Below are 24,389 nucleotides of genomic sequence, written 5' to 3' on the forward strand. Positions count from 1 at the left end.
GTCCAATAAAAAGATCAATATATGTATTTGTTCCTTGGAGGAGAATTTGGGGCTAGATATACAATTTTCAGAAGCCAAACAATACCCTGGTCATTCAAACAATATCACTACCCAGCCATTCTTTCTCACATCACCCAATTTAATCCTCTGCATAGTACTTATTGCTATCTGATAATTTCTTATTTATTTATTTTATTTCTTTGGTTATAGTCTGTCTCTTTCCATTAAAATATAAACTCTATGACAGCAGGAATCTTGTCTGTGCTGTTCACTTCTCTATTTTCAGCATTTAAAACAGTGCCTAGACATAGAAGGTGCTCAGTAAATACTGGCTGAATAAATGAATGAATGAATGACTTCCTGCCACAGAAAACAGAAATATGGGCATTATCATACATGTATAATTTTATTGTCATTAAATAGGAATAACCTTAATAGACCACTGGCTCTGAGACCTAACTACCATTTGAAAGAAAGGCACACATTCTAAAACCAATATCGCTTAGAGGGGAGGTAACTTTTTCCCAATATCAAACTGGCCTACAATTAATAACTCTAACTTCATAGTATAGTAGTTAAGAGCACAGGTTCAGGAGCCAGACTTTTTGATTCACAATACTGGTTATGTTATTCACTAGCTACATGCCTTGATAAAATTATTTAACTTCTCTGGACCTCAATATCATATAATAATAGTATGTATGTCATAGGCTTGTAAGTCTAATAAGCAAATAAATGTAAACAGAACGCATCTCACATATAGTAAGCATCTATCTATCATCTTCCTAATCCTCCTCCTCATTATCATTATTACTTCAAGTTAACTCATTTAGTTCCATAGATTTATAATTGGAAATCATTTAATCTTGAAGAAGATACCAGAAAGTTAAATTGCTTCTTCTAAGAGATGACATTATTGTTCAAGCTGGGTCTCCTTTGCATCTGATTCAGATTTTTGCTGAGTTACGAGCTATGGAATAGATTTAAGGTCTGTTGCTTTTCCTTTGTGCTTGAACTTTTTCTTTGCCCTGCATCTGGTTAGGCCTAGACTCATCCCCCTGTTCGAAGTGGGATCATATTTTATTCAAGTTTATGTCTTTGTCAAGCCTTTCGATTTTAAGGATGCTAATCCTATCCTCACTTAGATGATGGCTGGAAAATGTGTCTCTGCGTTTAACTGCATCTAAGTAGGAACCAAAATAGCAGTACTCCAGATCCTTGTTTCAGGAGACATAAGGGAACTCTCTTCCTCTCAATATCTATCAAAGCTCTGAGGAGGACTGCCTGAGGGAATAGCCGTACATCCATTCATTGAGATATTCTGAACTCTATCCCTGGGTTATCTCGCTTAGCAGAGACCTATAAATCTGTACCATATCACATTAACCTCCACTGATTTGCCTTTCCTGAGTTACACTTTCATATTCATGCTAGTGGCCTACATTTAGGAAAACTGCTTCAAGAAAAAGCTTCCTTATAAAATTCATTGTGGTGCTTATTGTAAAGATGTCAGTGAGGTTGTAATTCAATATAGTTACAGTGTTCTCTTTATGAAGGCCTGCTGGTGAATTTTCCTTCTGACCCTAAAACCAGAAATTGTTGTGCTTTTCCTTTACAACTGGTTTCTATTGTCTAATGGACACTGTGAATTTCATAATTTTATAATTAACTCCTCTTTGCATTGGCTATTCAAGGCTTAGAGCCAAAACTTGTGGCTCTACTTCAAGAAATTCATAGGATCTTATGGCACACATTTTGTACATTAGATTTATTATATTCATTATTGATTTGATCTTCTCTTTCTACTAGCATTTTTCCGTTGCCACACATTCCTCATCCATTTATGCTTAAAATCATTTTATATCCCTTTATTGTATGTATTTTCATAAAATAAAGTGGGACATAGGTAAGCATTAAAAAAAAATCACATCATTGAATGCAGAAGATTTCTTTTCTAACCGTGCATAGAGTAAAAGCTGCTTGATGAATTCAAGTCACTCTCAAGCCATCAATATGAGTTATCTTCCCATAAAGAATATCTACTATGGAGAAATCTACATATTTTTACAAAAGACAATCATTACCCTCTCTAAAGCATACCGCATACAGCACAAATGCATATTGTTCACATGGAAACAGTGACTACAATTCACAGCCAGTAGCTGCGGGCTTGATTCTGACAGTGGAAAGTCTGGGACAGAGAGTATTTCATACCAGGTGACTTGATATAATACAGTTAAGGTACCTATTCAGTTGAACCATATGCAATTGCCACTAATCGAAAGCTCCTGACTTACAAAAACAGCAATTTCATATGATTCAACATAATACTGGTCCAAACAACCGTGGACAAGACTCCACATTGACCTTATAGAATCATCTCAAGGAATGAATTTCTTAAGTGAGTTGAATCCTGAAAAGGGCTTAAATTATGCTTAGTTTTCCTTCAATTTTCGGTTATAAGAGGTAGATCTCCATGGCATTTTTATTTGCTTATTTTTACAACAGAGATGTCAGACAACTTAACATAATGCACTTACTTCTGATGATTTTGATAAAGTTGTGGACAGTTACTGTACCCAATCATTTGTGAAGCAAATTCATAGGGCAGGGGAGAATGACTGGATAGAATTTAGACCTTGGAGTAAAAAAGAAAAAACTGGCTTTGAGTCTGTCCTCTGTCACTTATTATCTCAGAATGTCTGGGAAAATTATTCTCCAATTATCCATTTAGTCATGTATTAATGGGAAAACACTATCACAACATACTAGTTTCTTTGCTCATCTCTTTGCTATGGATTTTTGGAGGACAGTGAGAAATCGATAAGCCTCTTTAGTGAAAAACATGACTTTTTTTTTTTTCAAAGTACTTCTGGAATTCCTAATGAAGTAGGAACTTAATTGATCCAAGATTTTCTAACCAGACCTAGTTGAGAACATGTTAAACAATAATATTCTTTTCTAAAAATTCTTTTTTCTGCATCTATTCATTAATATTATTTTGACAAGAAGAGATAAGGTCTCCCAGGCATAGTGCTGCCTAACCAATGTGGCATTAGATGCCCAGGCATCCTGTGCAATGTAAAGGGCAGATGGACCAGTGTGGCATTCTCAGGTTGAGCAATGATGAAAGTTTTCTTTCTAGAGCAACCAAACAATACCAGAGCTATTGCAAGAATTTCCTTCAGAATCCTTTGTCAATAGAGTGCTGCTTAAAATTCTCAAGGATTCAGTGTCACAAAGTAAGGGAAGCTGTAATTATTTTGTCTCCCATAACTACAGAAGTAAAATTAGTTATATTTCTTTTTACTCTGGAATAATACAAAAAAGTCTACTTTTTCCAAGAAAGGAGCAACTTAATATAATGTAAGTACACAGCAGGATTTTGGGATATATAGTAAAGAGACTCCATGAATTATACATCCTCTGTTATGTTTCTCATTTAGCAAGGCCAGTATACAATTATGCCTTTACTACAGTCATGCACTGCATAACACTGTTTCAGTCAACGATGGACCACATGTACGATAGTGGTCCCATAAGATTAGTACATATAGCCTAGGTGTGTAGTAGGCTATATATACTGTCTAAGTTTGTGTAAGTACACTCTGTGATGTTCTCACAACAACGAAATTGCCTAACAACACATTTCTCAGAATGTATTCCCATTGTTAAGCGATGCATGACTGTTATGTGCAAAAGGTTTGGAGTAAAACTATTATTTAAAAAATCCCTCCCTTTTTCTCAATTTAACCAGAAAAGTAAACACATAAACAAAAGCAATTCATATTCATTTGGCATATAACAAGTGCAAAGTCTTATGCTAGGATGTGTTTTACATACATTATCTCATTAACCCTTTGCAGAGGAAAAGAAAGCAAAGGAGAAAAGAATGAAGTTAGTGAGACATAGAGATTAATCTGAAATGAAACACTATAAATTAGATGTCTAGGAAGTCAACATCCTCTAAATGAAGGGCTTTCTCTGTCTTTCTTAAAGATATTTCTAAATGACACAATTAGCAAATGTGCTAACTCAGACCTCTGGCAAGAATGATAGATAATATGAAAGTTTAGGGGGGAAAAAAGCCATGCCCTCCTCAGAAGCTTAAAATCTTGGGGAGTTAGCAGGAATATTCATGAGGTAATTGTAAAGGAATAGAATTATATGTAATCAAATGGTAAATTGTGTAATACAGTATAAGGCTATAGGCTTTAGATGAAGAAAGATCACTGAGGTCTTACAATGTGAAAAAGATTACTGAAATAGGAGGAGATATTTGGATAGTCCGGACAATGATTGAAGGCATTTCAAGGCAGAAAATAAAGGAGTAGGAAGAGAAAAGGAACAGAGATGTCACTGGTCTCTGTTGCAACAGACAGGTGATCCTTAGCTTAGAGAAAGTTCTTGTCCATAGACAAATACAGCACAGACTGACACAGAGAACATGTAGCTTTGTTGAATATCGAAAATGTGAAATTGTAAGAAGGTACATCAAATGTATATAGCTACTTTGAATTTTTAAATTGTATTCAACATATAACTTTTTCTGATAAATTAGTTCACCCAACTAGAGGCCTTTTTAGTGGATTCCAGACCAATAATAATATGGATCCCTGTATTTCTGGTGTATTTTTGTGTGCAATAAATGACGAAACCTTTTCAAGATGAATCTGGTGTCATGGCTTCCTTTTTCCACTGCTATTCTCCCTGGTTTATTTCCCTTTTTATTGCCCATTGCTTTTAGAAGGAATAAATATTAATGAGTTCCACAATGTAGTTTGTACTCCTCTGTTAACACTGGTGAGAGTAGCTACTCCCTACTGAGCAATCATCAGCAAGGCAGGGAACAGCCAGCCACAAACCATTTCTTTTACATTCTTAGACAGCAGGAGTGTGCCTCTGAAAAAATGCTATTCATTCACCAGTGCACATCCCTGAGTGCTCGTTTCAAAATTCCTTCTGGTGCTATCATTCATCTACAACAGACTCGATGAAATAAGTGCTTAAGGGTTACAAAAAGCACATGAACTACAGTCACTTTGTAGTGTCAGGTTATGCGACATTTTATCCACCGTCTTTCTTTCATTAATGGAGGGTCCTTTACTAACAGCTATGGCTTCTTTCCATCTCTGGTTACAGGTATGAAGATGAAACAGTATCTAAGACTGTTAGGTGTTCTTCCTCTGCAATTTCCTAGCTTAACTACAAGCAAAATATAGTGGTTTTCTAAAGATTTGCAGCTCAGGGACCTAAAACTAGGGCTCAGTGAGTGTAAATAAGAACAATATTAGAACTGAAAGTTCTACTACTGAAGACACATAATGACTTTGCCCAGGCCCTCCATTCTCCCTCGTCTTACCTCCCGAACTGTGGGAGACACGGCTTTCCAGGACACGTTATGCCTGTGTTTCTGTTTCTCATCTTAAAGTAATGATTCTCTTTGGATCTAACAGAGGCCAAAAATCTGTTAGTATTAGGGGCAGAAAAGCTCATGAAGCTTAAGGTTCAGGGCCCTTCACATGCACAAGCCCTTTTGGAGATCCTAGCAGAGACTTTAGTGATTTTGTATTTGGAATTTTGCTTTTTAAAAAAAAAATAATGAGGGTCCCCTAAATTGCATAAACTTTGGGGCTCAGAAAACCTGGACTTCTCTGCGCCCAACCCCAGTCTCAACTGAAGCTTTGGAAAGGGCTTTAAAAGGACTGTCATTAGCTTTACAGTAAAATCAACTCCTGATCATACGCAACGATGGTGCGTATAAAAAAGACAGCGAGTCTGCACCCATTCCAGACCTACAGAATCACAATCTCAGTTGATAACATGAAGGAATTTTTGCATTTTCTTAAAGCATCTAGGTGACTCTTAAACTACATTTTCATGATATGTGCCTTCCAGAAAAATAATTCACCTGATGAATAAGGGTAAAAGTTCTTTATTGAGAATGGACCATGGTTGTAGTGAACTTGCAGAGCTTAACTGAAGAGCCCCAAACTGGCACATCTGTAAAGGTCTTTCCATGTCAGCCTTGTGAAGGGTCAGTTCTGAACCCCCAGGAAAGGAAGCTGTAAATACAAGACCACTATTTGGCTATCAGCTCCCCGAGGACAGGGATCAAGTCTGCTTTCTTAAACATTCTGTCTCCAACATCTAAATCAGTGACGTAACCTAGTAGTTGTTCAATAAGTATTTATTGAGTGAATGAAGGAATACCAAGTGAGATATCCAAATCTGTAACACTTCTATCAGATTATGACTGATGTGCAGAAGAGTAACACTTGGGAGAACAGACATACAATGAGTTTAACATTAAGTCATTGATCCCAACTGTTTGTTCTCCACATTAGGCATTTAATCTTTGCAGCAACCAAATGATTAACACAGTGCCTTAATAAATCTTATTGTCATTGACAATATTGGCAATCAATATTGCCACTGTCATATCATCACCACCATTATTACATTAGTTTCTTTTAGGGTGGGCATTTGAGACTTAAGTGTAGGTATTTTTAAATATTTCATTAGACTTTATATTGTTGGAGAAATTGCATTGTTTTTAGCCTATTAATATCCTTTTGTGTCATAAAATTGTTATCCAATATGTTTTATCCTCATTAGCTTAGTATCACTCACATATTTTACCAGTACATCATCTATGACTTTGTCCAGGACACCACTATACATAATGAATTTTACTATCTTTTCTAGGTAATAATTCCTTTGCCAATGTCATTCATCTTTCCCATTAGCAAACTGGGAAAAACTAGAATGATAGAAACGGAGATAGGTTTGAAATACTTATGAATTTTCAGATGTTTCTCTTCTTCAATTTAAGAGTTTGCAATCACTTTCACGCTTCATTGAATAATATCAATTTGGCAACATAATTTTTATTGAGTTTTATGTTTGTGGAGATTGTCCTTCACTCTAAAAATACCAGAGAAAATTCTGGGAATTTTTGATTATCCAAGAAAATTTTCTATCTAACGCATTTAATCAATCCAATTATGGAATTTTCTGAATAGTTTCAATATTGTACACATATATAATTTAAGCCAATCTCACGTTATTTCCTTGATAAAAATAAAATTTTCAGCTGCACTTTGTATGTAAAGATGGCATCATTGCCTGGGAAATACAATGCGTGGTCTGTTACTCTGTTTATATATCTGCCAGCAGTGGCGAATGTTTGAACTGAGTAATCCACACTCTTAGTTTGATTACTGTAAACATTTATAATACAGTTGGTTGGTCTCATAGATGTAGTAATAATTAAAACAAAATAATTTTCTTTAATAATCATTGACTCTGACATTTTACAGCCATATTTCTAGTCTTTTTTATTTCGTGTTAGTTGGATCATCTCTATAGTAAAAAAATGAGTTTTTTTCTTGTACTTAGTACCTTTTATTGAATTGACTGAATTTCATTTAGTCCCTTTTATTCCCTCTGTTGGACTGGAAAGTATATACATATAATTTAATTATTTATAATTGATTATATTATTACATGTCAATAGTTATTAAAGTAAAATATGTATTTTTCTTCAATAATTATTCTTAAATTTTTAACATGCATAATGACAATAATATACAAGGATGTTCAGTATCTCTCCTCTTTCCCAAACAGTATGCTCCTTAACATTTATTCCTGTCATATATGATTGTTGTTCATTAACTAAATGCACAGTGTTTTAGTTATGAAAATTATTAGTGTTGCTTCATACATATCTATACTTATTTAGATTACCAAGGTGTTTACCAAAATTTTTGCACTTCTTGAATTCTTTTCTCTCTGGCTTCAATTTCCTTCCTCCTAAACACTATCATTTAGCAGTTCTTTAAGTGAAGGTTTATGAAAGATAAACTGTGTCACTTTTGTCTTAATTTTGCCCACAGTTTTTAACAATAGGTAGCTGGATAAATAATTCTAAGTTGACATTTATTTTCCTCTCAGTACTTTTAATATATCATTTTTGTTATTTTGCTTTTTCTGTAGCTGTTGAGAATTTCACTGTTAATTTGTTAATTCCTTTCTAGTTAATTTTTTCCCTCTCTCTATCCCTTTTAACACGTCTTTGCAGTTGATGAGCTGCAATCTCACTACATTGTATCTAAGTGTGCCTATATTATTATCCTGCTTGGAAATTGTTTTTCTTGATTCTGTACATTCTTGTCTTTCATCAATTCTAGAAAATTCTCTCATCTTTTCTCTTAATTCTCTCATTATGAATCTTCTTGTTTAATGCTGCATGATTATTATCTTCACTTTTATTTTAAAATTCTATTTTCAGTGTTGCATTTTGCATAATCTCCCTACATTTGTCTTCAGTTTACTGACAACTGTTTAGCTCAATCTGTCTAATTTATCCATTTATTTGCTTATTTTCATTAAAAGTATTTTTCAGTTCTAGAACTTCTTTTTTTTTTTTAAATCTGGTCTTTCTCATTGTGACTCATTATATTTAAAGATTTTATTTATTTTTTTTTCCCCCCAAAGCCCCAGTAGATAGTTGTATGTCATAGCTGCACATCCTTCTAGTTGCTGTATGTGGGACGCGGCCTCAGCATGGCCGGAGAAGCGGTGCGTCGGTGCACGCCCGGGATCCGAACCCGGGCCGCCAGCAGCGGAGCGCGCGCACTTAACCGCTAAGCCACGGGGCCGGCCCTGTGACTCATTATATTTAATGTGTTAATTTTTTCCTTTACATCTTTAATAAGTTTTAGTATATGTATTTTATGGTCTCTGTCTGCTATTTCTAATATTTCCAACCTTGTGTCTAATCTTACTGTTTGTTAGGCAGTTTAAATCATCTTTACGATGGATTATTTTTCTTCACGTAGTTCACAATTTTGAATGGTGCAGTTTATCTGGGGAAACCCTGTGCCTTAGGCTAAGGTATTCCCCACTTTAGAGTTTTTGGTTTTGCTTATGTCAGGCACCCCAGTAGTACCATTGGCCTGACACCACTTTTTATATTAATTTTTCAGCTTTGTGGTCTTTCGACTCATGGAAGTACCATAAATTTAAAACTTAAAGTAGTATGAGGACAGGCCCATAGTTGGAATTCTTAGGAGAGGTTTGCTTTTGGCCTGACCTGAGGCTGAGGCTGAGCTACTTCCTTGTCATCTCCCTTTAGGAGAAGTTAAGTTTCTCTGCTCACTCATTGATGCTATAACCCATTAAATAGCAACCCATTGAGGTAGATGAAGTAATGCAGTATTTCTCTTGAACTCTCCTTCTCTGGCTAAAAGTTTTATGTCATGCCCCTTATAGGCTTCACTCCTCCAAAGTCCCCATAATGTGTAACCCTCCTCCTATACCAACCCCACCCAAGCGCAGACACAGAAAGCATCATCAGCTCAACCTTCCTGGTTTAGTTAATTGAGACCTCAGTTCTGCTCTTAAAAGCATTTAAAACCATATTGTATCCTGCACGTCTAGGTGTTTGTAAAGGATGATTTTCAGCTATTATAATCTGCCACATTGGTGGAAATGGAACAGAAGAGTCATTTATAAATAGGTATTTTTAAGCAAATAAAATTAAGTAATGTGCATAGAGATACAAGGCCAAGCAGAAATGAAAACCAGGTTTCCTGATTATCTGTCTGGGGTTCTTCTGAAAGTAGCCTTAAGAGGAAAAGTCAAAAGATTTTTAAGCTATCTACTGTAATTAGAAAAGAGAAAATAGATACATAAAAAATGTTCTCTTAAATGAGGGGCCAAACTGAAACAAAGTGCATGAATTTTGACTTTCGTCACTTGATCTAACAACTAGATCATGTTTCCTCTATTTGAAGTCAAAGGTGTGAACAGTTATTTATTCAGGGGTGAAAGGCAGGGTGTGTGTGAATATAGCCCCTTGCTGAAGTAGAGAATTTTCTTTTAATAAAAGAGTGTATTTGAAACATTCAAGAGATAATTTTCAGACAAATTAAAAGAAAATTGTACCATTTTACAAAGGGGAGAGTAAACACATCAAACAGCAAATGTTTATTAAACATTAAGTAAGTCAAGGCATTATAAGCACTGTTTTCTTGTTTACATGACTTCTGAGCTGCCTCTATATTTTTCTTTGATTGCCTTTTTGGTTGAATATTTCTTGATATCTCATCAGTCAGCTCTTCCTCCCCTCAAAATCGTAAGTTACCACTGGGGTAGACCATGGACCAGCTTAATCTAATTTCCAGCATGTAAGTTTTTATTAGCTTCTATCCCAGTGGCTGATACCTCTTGGCACCTCACTTTTCATTTTGTAATCTACTGATCACAGAGAAATTTCAGAGGATAACAGCCCTTCTCTCCCACAAAATATCCAGGGAACTGATTTCCGAGGAGGATCTGATTCCTTCAGGGATTACCTATGTTTTAATTATTCTATAATTATATTACAGTGCTTTTTGCAACCCACCACATCAGTATAGGCTATGTTTTCAAAATGTAGTCATCGTGTGATTTAGTTCCTTTTTCATTTTCCATATTAAGATTAGCAGAGCACAAAGTAGTGTGCTTAGAAATATGATAAATTATGAAACGTTTCACACCTACACTAATTTATCTCAACAAAAGTGTTCATAACCAAACTTTATATATCTGTTTATATAACTATGATATCCTATGACATTTTAAAGTCAGTAAATTTAAAAATCTTTTTATGTTTTTCTATAATTTACATCTACATAATGATGTTATAGAAAGTCAAGAAACATGAAATCATATCTATTTCATGGGACAGGTTTGATCTATTTCTAGCAAAATAGAAAGTAAAAGTAAACTACTACCTTTCCTAGATGCCTTAAGGATTGTATCAGGGAATGTACAGAGAATCTCTGATACACATTTCTGATTGAGATGTCATATAAAATAGTCTCACCTACCTGTTATTTCAAAAGCGATGGATAGGAAAGATGCAGCACTAGACTTCGATGTACTTTGATATTTACCTTCTCAAATAACAGGGAAATAGCACCATAAGCATAGCCTTTTTTTTTTTTTTTTCAAAATAGCTTTGACTAAAGTGGGCTAGTTTGTGGAAACTGTAGATAAAAGACTACAATTATAAAGAATTTATTTAGAGATGGTGACTACTTTATTCTCCTTATTTCTTTGCAGAACATGAGAAAACATGAGCTCTTTATCCATCCTTATGTCCACCCATTCACAGTTGAATCATCCTTCCTTCTGTCCATCTCTCCATTGATCCTCCAAGCCTTTCTGCTGCTTTATCTCATTCTATGTCATCATACAGGCTCATTATCCAGGCTGTCTTTCTTAATAAGCTTAAATCCCACAGACCTTACCCAGATTTCAGTATGGCCTATTTAATATGTTTTCTACAAAAGAATGTTCTTAAGTTTCCTATAATATAAATCATGGTAAGCTTCATGATGCTTTATAACCAATACTTTTGGTTTTCCCTATTTAAAAACATGGTCAATCTGTATCAAATGGAAGAATTTCTTAAGTTACTAGAGCTAAAATCTACCTTCATTTCACTTTGAAATCTTAATAAAAAATCAATTCATGTTCATGCACTCAGTGATCAGCAACATTTTCATCAGCTTTCTAGGACTTATACTGAAATCCCCCTGTGGACAAGGATTCTTCCTGTCATATTCTGATAAGGGTAGATTTCATGCCAGCAGAAGCTGGACATTCTTCACAGCCTACTGGAATTCTGATCAGCCAGCTGAACAGAAATCGTCAACGGTTTAACTACTAATTCTTCTCAGTAAAGAACTTGTCAAGTCTTTCTTGTAAAGAAGTGATAATAGAAATTTTGTTTTTCTGAATATCATAGAGGAAAGGTTGACAGGATTGAGAGGGTTACATGGCCAGCAGCAATATATGAATAAAATGTGGATACTCTCCAACACCAAGTAGATATACTTTTCCTATTGTCTATAGATGCTACCAACTTAAATATTCTGATGATATAATTCCATTGACATAGATAAGATACCAAGTTGTGAATATCATACATTATACTTTGTGAGTACTTTAATAACACATATTTTGATTTTCTAGAAATTAAATGTATTAGCTCCGCGGAGGAGAAATTTTATGGCCCAGTGTGGTGTGAATCAGTTATTAGTAGAGAATACACCAATGAATAAAGTGATTTAATGTGGCCCTATCCTTATTCTAAGGTGGTCATCACCATTCCTCTGTGTAATAGGATGTGCCAAGATAATAAAGAAAGTTTATGTGAATTTCATATCACTTGTTTTCAGTATTTTTGTATCCAGAAATTTTATTTTTGAGTTAAAGCATTTTATTTTGAGTTAAAGTATTTTTAATAGCTTGGTTACATGTGAAAACAAGACATTTATAGAACACTGTGTGAATCTGCAAAAACAACAGTGTAGACTTTGTTCTTCAAACCTAGTACAATATGAATTGCTCATACGGCAGTTTGTTCATGGTTACACAGTCAGGATTTCTTGAGATCAGTATCTTTATTAGGATTGACTGACAGAGTTATTTTGAGAGGTTTCCATCTCTTTATAAAGTAGGCTTTATTCTTTCATATTTATTGAAGGAAGACAGACCGTGAACAATCTTCATAGCTCACAGTCTAACTGTTCTCCATTCACACATATTTATAGTCTTTACATGTCACTCTTGGGATGCTGGTGGATTGAATAAGTTTCCCACTGGGAAATGTTAAGTGCTTCTGGGGGGAAATTCACATAGTCTGAGTTCTGAGGGAAAAAAAGCTGCAAGTTTTAGGGAGAATTAACTGTTTTTGCAAAGACTATAAGAAGCTTATTAATATTCTTGGTATTTGATATGAAATGACACAAATTCCTAAGTTATTCATGTTACATACTCACATGATAAATATTAATTTCAGGCAAATTGATTATTTCCATATCTATTGATCTTTGCTTTGGCATTTGCTTTAGTCCAACAGATACATCTTAACAATGATCTCCTTTCTGTTTTCCTTTTTTTCTGTGACTTTTATTTTTGGTGCTCTGCAGTGCTTTGACAGTAGTAGGGGGACTCCATGACAAAATGATTTAAAAATATATCCAGTTGCAATTCAGAATTCTGAAGGATCTTTTGAAAGTAATAACCTACAGGACATAATTGACATTCAGAAACTAAAATCTGATCTACCTCTAGCAATAAAATTATACTACTCTGAAAGGACTGCTATAATAAATCCACCTAAGAGTGTTAAAAATGTAGCCATTCAAGTGGCCAAGAAAATATTAATGTACTAACATCACATGTTTTATGCTACTTCCTTAGAACCTCAAGGCACGTTAGTAGTAAAATGTATCCCTAGGCTAGATTCCCAAATGAGCTGACAAGCTATGTAAAGTTAGTGGATACAAAACAATTAAATTATGCAAGTTGCAAATGCACAATTTCAGTGCTTATTTTCCATGAATTACTGGTCACTGCTGTCACTCCTGTTTTGGAGAGGCAGAGTAGCCATCTCATCTTTTGTTTTTTAAAACATCCATTTCTCTTGGTTCTGTCTCTTCTTTTCTGGTCATTCTGGATCAGATTTCTTCTCTGAATATTCTCCTTTTTATGGTCTTTCATCTGCTGATATCAACTAGAGTCTTTATCCTTATTCATTTCCCTTTCCATCCAACATATCTGCTGGGAAATACTATCCTATCCTATCACAACTTGCCAAACACAACGTACTTATCCTTATTGGCAAGATTTCTTTTTTGTTTTTGCTTTTCTTGAATGGTGTGCTCTAATACGGCTGTTCCCTCCTCTTGGAATAGACTCCCTCTTACACTCTGACCCAGTTAACTGTATGGAGCGTGTGTCATCACTCACCTCAAGTGCCACCTCCTCTATGAAGGGTTCTGTTTCTATGATCCCCCTATTGTTATTCTAAAACTCGTTATAATTCATATCATATTGCATTATAACTATTGGTTTGTTGGTGTGTCCTCATGATGACCATGAGCACATTCTCGATCCAAAATTTGTATGGATATTTCTATCCTCGCCACCTTACATAATTTTTGGAACTCTGTTGGTAACTAATACATACTATACGTGGAGTGGATGAGTGATGGAAGTCACGCCATCCTTCAGGTAGAGGGACTGAAAGAGGGTCTGCTTATAGCATTGCTTAAAAATATTTATATTTGGAGGCCGGCCCGGTGGCGCAAGCGGTTAAGTGCGCGCGCTCCGCTGCGGCGGCCCAGGGTTCGCTGGTTCGGATCCCGGGCGCGCACCGACGCACTGCTTGGTAAGCCATGCTGTGGCGGTGTCCCATATAAAGTGGAGGAAGATGGGCACCGATGTTAGCCCAGGGCCGTCTTCCTCAGCAAAAAAAAGAGGAGGATTGGCGGATGTTAGCTCAGGGCTGATCTCCTCACAAAAAAAAAAAAAAAAAAAAAATTCATATTTGTGTGGACTAAAGAGGGCTACTAATTGAATATAAACTTGATATAATAATGATTAGCATTCTAGAGTAATATTAATACATAATAATATATACTTTTAGCCCTGGGAATCTTGGAATCACTTATCCTTTTGCACACATATCTGGTCCCCAAACTGAGATTTAAACAAAAATTCTAAGATATGTCTGCCAAATCAAAGAGTTTAAAAAAAAGTCATGCCTTTGGGTTAAAGATTTTTTTTACTGTAGTTTTATTCTGTATTTATTACATTTAAATTCAAATTGAAATTTTCATTCAATATCATAATTAACTTATTTTTTCAACCACATTGTAAAGTGCAAAAGGAGGTGTTTTTTACAAGCAGGTTTTACTTCTTACATAAAGAAAAGAAAATTTGGGCTTCAGAATATATGCTTGCATTCTATGTGTAAACTTATAAGATGGATTTTTATTCTATTTTTACAATTAATTACTGCTGCTAAATTTTGACTCAGAGCCTGAAGTCAGAAAATTTAAAGAGAAACTTGTCAGTAAATCAGAAGTGACGAAAGATGGAACTGGATTAAATATTTCTGACAACCAAAATTTCAATTGCTGTTCACCATAGCACATATCAACCATCACGTGAACAGAAATATGGCTATTCATGCCCCAAATGGCCGTGTATATATCCCCGCAGGGTGATCTCATGCTTGGTCTCCATGTGCGAGTCTTGGAGAAGAAAATAACGTTTACCTTCTTTGTCCTTGCGGCTGTTCAAATGCGAGACGAGGTTGTCGCTGGCCTGCACGCAGTACACCTCTCGGGTCTGGACCCCGCCTCCGCAGAGGGCCGTCTGGTTGCCCCGCCTCTTGTCCTGCTGACCGAGCAGAGGGTCCACGCGGCACTCGGTCCACTCCGTGGTTCTCCAGCCATACCTAAGCAAAGAAAACGCCCGCAGCGGCAACCATGTTTATCGAATAGAACTTTGCTCTGCTCTTCTCATATTTTTTTTTCTTAAGAAAATTAATCTAAAAAACACTTTCCCCTTGAGTCAACGGTAGACTACTACATCTATGGGGCAGATTCAATTTCAATCTCTTCTTTATCCTCAGCAGTGCTCCATTTAAAGAGGGGTTCAATTTAGGATGATCCGGTTTTAATTGCAACTACTGGAAGTTACTTATAAATATTTTATGAAAAGAGAGCATAATGCTGAAAACATGAAATTTTATGTGCAATTAAGCTGAACTCCGGCTTGCCCTTTCTTGATGCTTATAAACAAAGGAAGATTGAATCTGGGAACAGAAAAATATTCTAAATGATGATCAACCCAAACATTTGTTTTGCCATTAATAAAATGCATGAAAATTGCTTTTTCATATTGGATTAAAATTATAATTGTGTTAAGATTAAAAAATATAACAATTTAGAGTTTTCTCTTTATTGTCGAGAATATAACATAATTTAGAGTTTTCTCTTTATTGTCGAGAATAACTGTTTTTTCTGTAGCATTGAGCTGTCCCTGATGAGTGCTGACGAATGATGAAAAGAGCTGAGTATCTAATCAAGGGGAACACAGGAAAGACTATCCGTGATTCTAAATTAAAGCTCCAATCAAGATTATGATGTGAAAGAAATGTCGGGGGCTTGTCAACCTAACACGTGCTTTAAGGAGATAGCCAGGGAACCATTTCCCAATGCCACTGAAGATAGAAAGTGATGGCATTTCTCCACCTCAAGGAAAATGGATATTCTAAAAGCACCAACAAAATGGCTCATGTAGCACTTTGTGTCACTTTAACCAAGATGCTTCCTTAGTAATCAGATTAACAGCCAACATAGGTACAAATGGATGTGCTAATGTTCATCTCAATTGGACAAAAATGTTAAATGGTCCCTCAGACGTCTGATCTAGATGCTTTGCTTTGTCAAATGTAAAGTTTCATGACAGAAAAGCTGACTTTCATACCTGTTTTTAATTTTTTTTTTTTTTTGAGGAAGATTGGCCCTGAGCTAACATCTGCCAATCCTCCTCTTTTTGCTGAGGAAGACTGGCCCTGGGCTAACATCCGTGCCCATCTTCCTCCACTTTATATGGGATGCCGCCACAGCATGGCTTGACAAGCAGTGCGTCGGTGCACACCCGGGATCTGAACCGGCGAACCCCGGGCCGCTGCACCGGAGCGTACACTTAACTGCTTGCGCCACCGGGCTGGCCCCCCATTTTTAATTTTTATAAGTGGGGATTTGTGGCTTAAAAGAGGTGCGGGACTGGGGCATCAAGGAATACTCTTGATATATGTGTATAAAGGAAGTCCAGTATTCAGGTCAATTCTAAAACATGGATAATTAATGCCTTCAGCAGAGGCGGGGGCGAGGAAAGTAAAACCAAACAAGTCATTCATTAGGGGAGTTAAAATGAAAATTTTATTTTTTTGTAGAATGGAGTCCCAATTTAGGTCATCCTAAGGAGTCCTGTGAGAGGAACAGATTTTTAGTAATACAAATTGGTTTCACCTTCTGAAAAAAAAAATGCTACCCTCCAAAAAAGGCAGAGAAGAGAAAGACTCAGAATATATATTTATTTTGTTAATGGTGTTTGAATATCTGAGAGGAAAAAGAATAAAACACCTAGCTTGAGACAGAAATAGAAGAAACTCATAGGAGACAAAGCACTCTGATGGGAGATCCTGGCAACTTCCTCGAGCCTATTACATGGAGAGGAACACACAAGTGGGTGAGACAGCCAGAACAGTTAGGAATGAAGCTCTCTGGAGTTTTCAGTCATTTATTACATACGGGAGAATGGATTATTCCAAAGTGCTGCAGAACTGAAGATCTTGTATAAATCATCACTTTGTTATTAGTATTGTTAGAAGCAGTAGTAGTATTAATATTCCTCCTCACTGGTTCATGAAGTTCAAGCTGTAGGCACGCTTTTTGATGTCTGGAATATTCCAGAGGTCTCAATGAAACTTGTGCATATCTATTGAGAAACTAAGATTCTCTAAGTTGTTTCATAAATATTCTATAGTTAGACTAAGCTGAAGTATATTTATTGTTAAGATAATTCACTGTAACGTCTTAGAAATGATATATATATTTTTTGCGAGGAAGATTAGCCCTGAGCTAACCTCCGATGCCAATCCTCCTCTTTTTTGCTGAGGAAGATTGGCTCTAAACTAACATCCCTGCCCATCTTCCTCTACTTTACATGGGATGCTGCCACAGCATGGCTTGATAAGCAGTGAGTAGGTCTGCGCCCAGGATCCGAACCTGCAAACCCCGGGCGGCCAAGGCGGAGTGGGTGAACTTAACCGCTACACAACTGGGCTGGCCCCAGAAATGATATTTTTTAAGGACAAAAAGAATACAGTTATGCTACCAAATATTTCAGAATTAGCCTTATTTCATCTGAATTCAATGAACATTCATTGGGCACTTACTGCGTGCCAGGCCCTGTGATATATGCTGGTGATTAAAAAATAAAAAAAAGCACAATCCTTGTCCTTAAGGAGCTTAAAGTCTCATTATTTTGATGTAGTATTTTACTCTATTCCATAGGATTTGTTATATACAGTACTGAGTTTTAATAGAACTTGCTCAATAAGTTAACAGAAACCTATAATTTGAAAGTTTATTTTACCGTATAGAATGGGGGTTGACAAACTGTGACCCAAGGACCAAATCCAACCTGTCCCCTGTTTTTATAAATAAAGTGTTATTGGAACATATCCACACTCATTTATTTACATATTGTCTATAGTTCCAAGGGCACAGTTGAATCATTGCTACAGAGACATATGTGGCCCATAAAGCCTAATATATTTACTATCTTCCCCTTTACAGAAAAAGTTTGCCAATAATATATTTTATGGAAAATATATAAAATCTAACCTTCATGGAGATTTGGAAATATGGCTTGTTAAAGACATTTTTATTCTGTAAAACCCATATTTTTTTTTCGGACGCTGTTTGTAAAGAGAGATTTTATTTTTCCACTTAGAATTTGTAAAAATCACTATTTCTCAACGTACTATTCAGTTGAAATCAAACAGCTGAACAAACATGCAATTTGGGCAGACATGGCAGCAGAGGCTACAGTCCTTCATTTACTCACGTGGCACAGGGGGCAACCACATCTCCTTGAGACACACAGGGTTCTTTTTCCTCAAGTTCCGGACACTCTTTGTCACTGCCGATAGGAAACTGCCTGATGACCCGTGTCCTTACACGAGTGCCTTTCGGGGACGCCATATTGTGGCACGTTTTTGAGCAGGGGCTCCATTCTGACCACTCCGACACCTGGCACTCTTTGGTGATCACACAGGACTGGAAGGTCACTGGCAGCTTCTCTTGCTGGCAAAAGCTGCAAAAGAACATTGATATTCTCAACACAGACTCACAGGCAGTTATGTACTTTGTCTTCTACACTTTAGAGTGAAATCAGCTTGGACGTTTTTATTTCTACTTCGAGGTGGAATTCCAATTTCAGTGAAAATATATAACATTTACAATATGTAAAAGCATTTAGACTCAAAGCTAACATCTGCATTTCCTCCTATTTTGTGAGAGTTGTTAAACCATTCATAGGAAATAGAAAATAAAGGGATTAAGCAAAATTGGCTGAAACTAAGTTTACCATATTGTTCATTTCACTCATTCCAGATTTGTTTTAATTTAGAAAATGAGAAACCAAGAACTGTTAACATATGATAATTTCCATTCTGCGTAGTGATTTAAATAAACATGCCTGGCCAACTAAATACAATATTGTTTTGAATAGAAAAAGTAATTTAATATATGCTTAACATTATTTTTAATATCGCTTGAAACTTCAGTTGTCACATTCTAATGTATGGTTATTCAAATACAACAACTTTTCCAGTTCACATTTTAATACACAGTATACATATGCATATCTTAATTAAATACATCATAAGCATTAGAAGTATAAATCTATTTATATCTATATTACTATAGAGATATCCTCTAAATAAATCTCTAATATTTATTCCTCAGTAAAGTATTTATGTTCAAACTCTTATCTATCTACTTCTACTTGAATTATAGGAATGTTGGATTCTAAATTGTAATGTCTACATATGAAGATGAAGATGATGTTATGGATATCAATGACTAAGGGCATATGCACTTTGAGGAGTTTTCTGGAATTGGATGGCCTTGTGTTGATTCTTAGCTGAACTCTTGCCCATTCTCAATATCCAATAGTGCATGTTTACAAGACACAGGCAGCCTGTCTCCATGATAGAGCCATCTGTTCCCATGGGAAAATGCACTGTTAATTCTGTCTTGTCATTCAGGTGCTATATTTAACTATGGTAATTAACCATACAGAGAGGCAGGTCCATTTTAATGTAACAACTCACATTCAATCTTCTTAATTCTACTGGCATGTGGACGAAAATTGCATTCCTAGGAGACAATTAGAGCTCAAAGCATCAAAGTCAATTTGTCTGAGTTGAGAGGTCTGGGAAGAATTATCTGAGAGTGGTGGTAAAAGAGCCCTGTGAGTCAGCTCTGTTTTTCTTACAACAACAGCGAGAACCAAAATACCTTTTTTACTCAAATGTCATGTACTGAGTATTAATGATTCATTAGGTAGAACACTAACCATAGAGCAAAACTTTGTCTGTGATGAGCAAGTTTTCACTGTTATGCTTATGAGTTTATCCATGAAAATCAGGCAAAATGATGACCTCTTACAACATTCTCCATGTTTTATTTCCTCTTAGATACATTTCTTATCCTTTATGAGATTGTTTTCATATACACATGCACATATTATCCTCTGTGTAATACTTTTCAGGTTCATGTTCTATGTACAGGCAGAGGATTAACAATTCTTTTTAACCTTTTGTAGAGAATTTGACCATCAGTTAACTGCCTCCAATTACAGTTACCCTGGTAACCTGAGGAAAGTTGGGATGTCAGCTATGTTACTAGCTCATATTATTTGTGATAAAATAACCCCTTTGGATAAATTCCATCTATACTGCGGAAACTAGAAATACCTGGTAGGCAGCCACACTTTTGAGCTTCCCTGAATGTGTCAACTCTTGGATCAGGGCTTGTTTTTTTTGTGGGGACCTTGCAGGCTATGACAATGGGATTGCTTCAAGAGATATCAGCTTCTGTGGGGCATGAGACTTTTAAGCGAAGGCACCTATTGGACCTGCCTGATGTAGAATTTACCTTCTTCCATCTGAGGTGTGCTGCATGGATTTCTAAGAGAATTCCCACCAGATGAGGAATGTCTGATGCTACAATGATGACAACTTATGGTTCCTGTTCTATATCCTTCTATGCAGACTGATGCCAAATGTGGCCTATAGTAGTCTTGTGAGTCTTGTGTGTCTGAAAGTTTGTATAGCCTAAGTTTGAAACTTAACTCATATTACCTCATTTAATATTCCCAATCATCCTTTTATGTGGGTACCATTACTATTTACATTTCATAGGGAAGGAGTCTCTGAAAGGTTAGGGAACGTGTTCAAGATCATATAGCTAGTCAGTAGTAGACTGGAATTTGAACTTGGATTTTCTAAATCAGAGTCCATTTTCTTAACCACTCTGCCTTACTTCTTCTCATAGTTTAAACTGACTGTAAATCTCAGTTTGTTAGAGCAACTGCTTTAGCTGGGGCCAATGCCAAAGTTATTTACACATTGTGAATCAGCTAGCATCGCTATTTCACAGCCCCAGGATTTGTACTACCCATGCACTTTGCAAATGTGCTGCTCGCCCTAAGGAAGACTTAGTAATTATGGAAAAGCCAAAGCAAACACGTTTTCCTGATAAATGTTAACAATTTTTCAATATAGGTCCCACATACAAGAAATTAGTAGCAGAAACATGAGAACAGTATTAAGTTATATGATTATGTAGTTTTTAATATATGGGACATATATAACGTATCTACCTATCTATAGTTTCTCTTTCCTGTAATTTTCCAATACCCCAAACCATTATTTCAACAAATGTGTATTAAATAACGCTACTTAATATTGGGCTTCAGAAGTACAAAGACAAGCTTACAGTAATTAAGTTGGAAGCATTCTGCTTGGGGAGGCACAGAAGATTATATGAAGTACTAGTAGGTTACTATGGTGAATTTTAAACAATGTATTAGAATTTGTCAGATAGAGATGAAGGTAATTAATGGAGATATAAAATAAAATAGGCTTTTGCTTGTTTGGTGGTGGGTGGGGGAAATACAGATTTTTTCCTTAGCTTCAAGGTAAGGAGTTTGTGTTGGACAGTGGAAATAAGAATGGAATTGAAGCCTAGGTCGGATCAAGGGCAGTTGCATAGATCCAGAAAAGCACCTCCTGTGGGTGAGAGCACCACTGAAAGATTTGCAGCAAAAAGGAGATGATATTACTATTTTATGTAGATTCTGATGGTGGTGTGAAGGATGGAATGTTAGGGTACAAGATTGGAGGCAGGGAGACTGTGATGATGATGATTACAACATTAATATTCGTAATAAACATATATTGAGTGCTTACTATGTCCTAGTCATTGGTCAAGTTGAGTGAAGTATGATCATGAACATGAGGTCAACCTTCACTGAATGTCTTCTATAAGTCATGTACTGTGTTGAGTTTTACCTAGAATATCTCATGTAAACCTCAAAACTACTCTGTAAGGTGGAAATGCACCTTTTTTTCTTAAGATAAGGAAATGGAATCTAAATGTCTCAACCAAGTCTAGAAAGTAGCAGAACTGGGATTCTAACTAGATCTTTCTGCCTATAATGTTTATGAAGATGTCAACAAAGGCAATGGCAGTAGAAATTAAAAGGAGTTACAAAGCATATGTATGGAGGAGCTAGAAACCATACAACCTGATGGATAGTTGAAAGGGTTAAAAGAGAGGAAGGAGTCATTAAATAACTTGGAAGTTTCTAGCTTCAGCGATTTGGTGAGCAGCATTGCAATTCTTTGAAATGCAGAACATGGAAAGAGAAGCAAGTTTCTGGCAGTTGATAAATGAGTTCAACATTAATATCTTGATTTGATATAGATATCCGGGACTTATCCAAGAGGCAGAAATGTTCGGTGGTCAGATCCAGAATTAAGGGTCAGGGTTTAGTTGAAAGTTCTGGATGGCTTGTATGCTTTTAGAACTCATGAGTATATCAGAGTTCAAAGCCAAGGCCACAGGAGTAGCTGAGCACTCACACACTGGGGCTCATTTTAGGCCTGCATAATTCACACATGGCCTTTAGTGAGCTTTGGTAGGCCCATGAGCACAATGATGTTTATTAATTTCATTTTGTGATTGTTAGTGAGACTAAATAGGGTCACCAAATCATCCATGGTTATTAAATTATTCAGCTGCCATCCTCTACCATTCTCTCCTTTATTGTGACCATGCAAAAAGTTGACACTATAGAGCTTAGGGGAACTATACATTTTGTTTCATTATGGTTTTCATGAGAAGATGAAAGCTCTTCCCTCTGGGAAGTCTAAGCCATGGGCTATGCTTCTGCAAGGGTGGCCTGGTAGGAGACGTGATGGTCACTGTGACAGGTTCCTTTTCATTTACGTGGTATGTTCAGGATAGCCCAGAGGGCTGAGACTGAAGAGGACAAAAGCTTGGCTTTGAGACAGTAGCAGATGTTACTTAGTACACCTTGTGTCAGATAGAGAATAATCAGATAAATATTGAGAAAAATGAAAAAGTGGAGAGTAAAGTTAAATATTTGTCTTTAAAGAGACTTCATTAAGAGATGACAGAGCACAGATATTCCTGACAGTTACTTTTAAACTCTGATTGTCCAGTATATTTAACATTTTTATTTCAGGTCAAGGTTAAAACTGATAAAACGTAAATTTCATTTAATTTAATATTTTATAATTGAAATTATACTACACAAAAATATTGTGCCATTTCAATTTTTTTTCCTAAAATTATTTCTGTAGCCCATTTAATAATCTTAAATACACCTTCTTTCTAAAGGTAGCCTAATTAATCTCCCCAAATACCATTATCATTCTTTAGCCTCTTAAACAGAAACTTCCCAAGACTCTCATTTTCTCCAAATCAAATCCACACTTTCCTTTCTGGTAATAGAAGCTCTCCATAATCTGTCACTATGACCACTGCCCTCTCTCAGGTTGTCACTTAGCCAACTTTCTGTCCTCCCCCCCAGTAGCCTACAATTCTGCCAACTCTCCCCACTGTCTCCAGAAAACAGTAGCCCAGTTCTATCCATCTACTTTTGTCTACACTGTTTGCCATTTGGAATCTCATCTCCCAGCTTCTTTGCCTCTCTGAAGTGAACTCTCTCAGGATCTAGGTGGTATGGCCAATGCTCAGGAAAAGTCTCTAAATGTGGTCTGAACCACCCCTCCCCCAAATAACACCACGTGACAATTTTTCCTTCTCATGGGAAGCAGATGAAATTATAGACTGAAAATACAATGTCATAAGCTATTGGCAAGAAATATGTATCCCTTACAAATAGGTAGGCTGAATATCTGCATTGAGGTGGCAAAAAAGGGACATCTGTAAATTCCCTGTTTGAAGTCTCTTTGCTTAGAATCAACTTGTTTAATACCTTTCTCTTTCTCTCTTCTCTCTCCCCATTTCTCAATAACTAAATATAGATATATGAAGAAAAGCCTTTTTTCTTTTTGTTCCTAATAAGGTGAAAAAAGAAAAAGAAAAAAGAAGTTATGGTTGGATGTCACCATAGGCGTACTGTTTCTAATCCAGGGAAAGTAATAAAGTGATCAGAATAATTTCTCATCATCTTGCTGAAGCCTAACATCTGCAGTCTGGGGCTCTGGAGGTGGAAGTAGTTCCTCAAGGCTTAGTCTAAACTGGAGTTTTGCTACTCAAAGTTTAGTCTGTGGACCAACATCATCCCAATTAACTGGGATCTTATCAGACATACAGAATCTCAGATCCCCAGGTTACACTACTGAATCAGCATCAGTATTTTAACAACATTCCCAGGTGATCCGTAGGCACAATGAAGTTTAAGAA

At 36.2% G+C, this 24,389-nt stretch overlaps 1 protein-coding gene across 1 annotated transcript in view; it reads right to left on the minus strand.

Annotated features, from left to right (window-relative positions):
- The window catches only part of THSD7A (thrombospondin type 1 domain containing 7A), a 675,175-nt gene that overhangs the window by 184,990 nt on the left and 465,796 nt on the right, over nt 1-24,389 (minus strand). The window contains exons 5-6 of the mRNA XM_058526377.1: nt 18,490-18,738; nt 15,123-15,304 (exon numbers count right to left, since the gene is read on the minus strand). Coding sequence (XP_058382360.1) covers nt 15,123-15,304; nt 18,490-18,738 — 431 coding nt within the window. The remainder of the gene's footprint in view (nt 1-15,122; nt 15,305-18,489; nt 18,739-24,389) is intronic.

Source organism: Diceros bicornis, chromosome 3 (assembly GCF_020826845.1).
Source record: "Diceros bicornis minor isolate mBicDic1 chromosome 3, mDicBic1.mat.cur, whole genome shotgun sequence".
NCBI classification, from domain to species: Eukaryota; Metazoa; Chordata; class Mammalia; order Perissodactyla; family Rhinocerotidae; genus Diceros; species Diceros bicornis.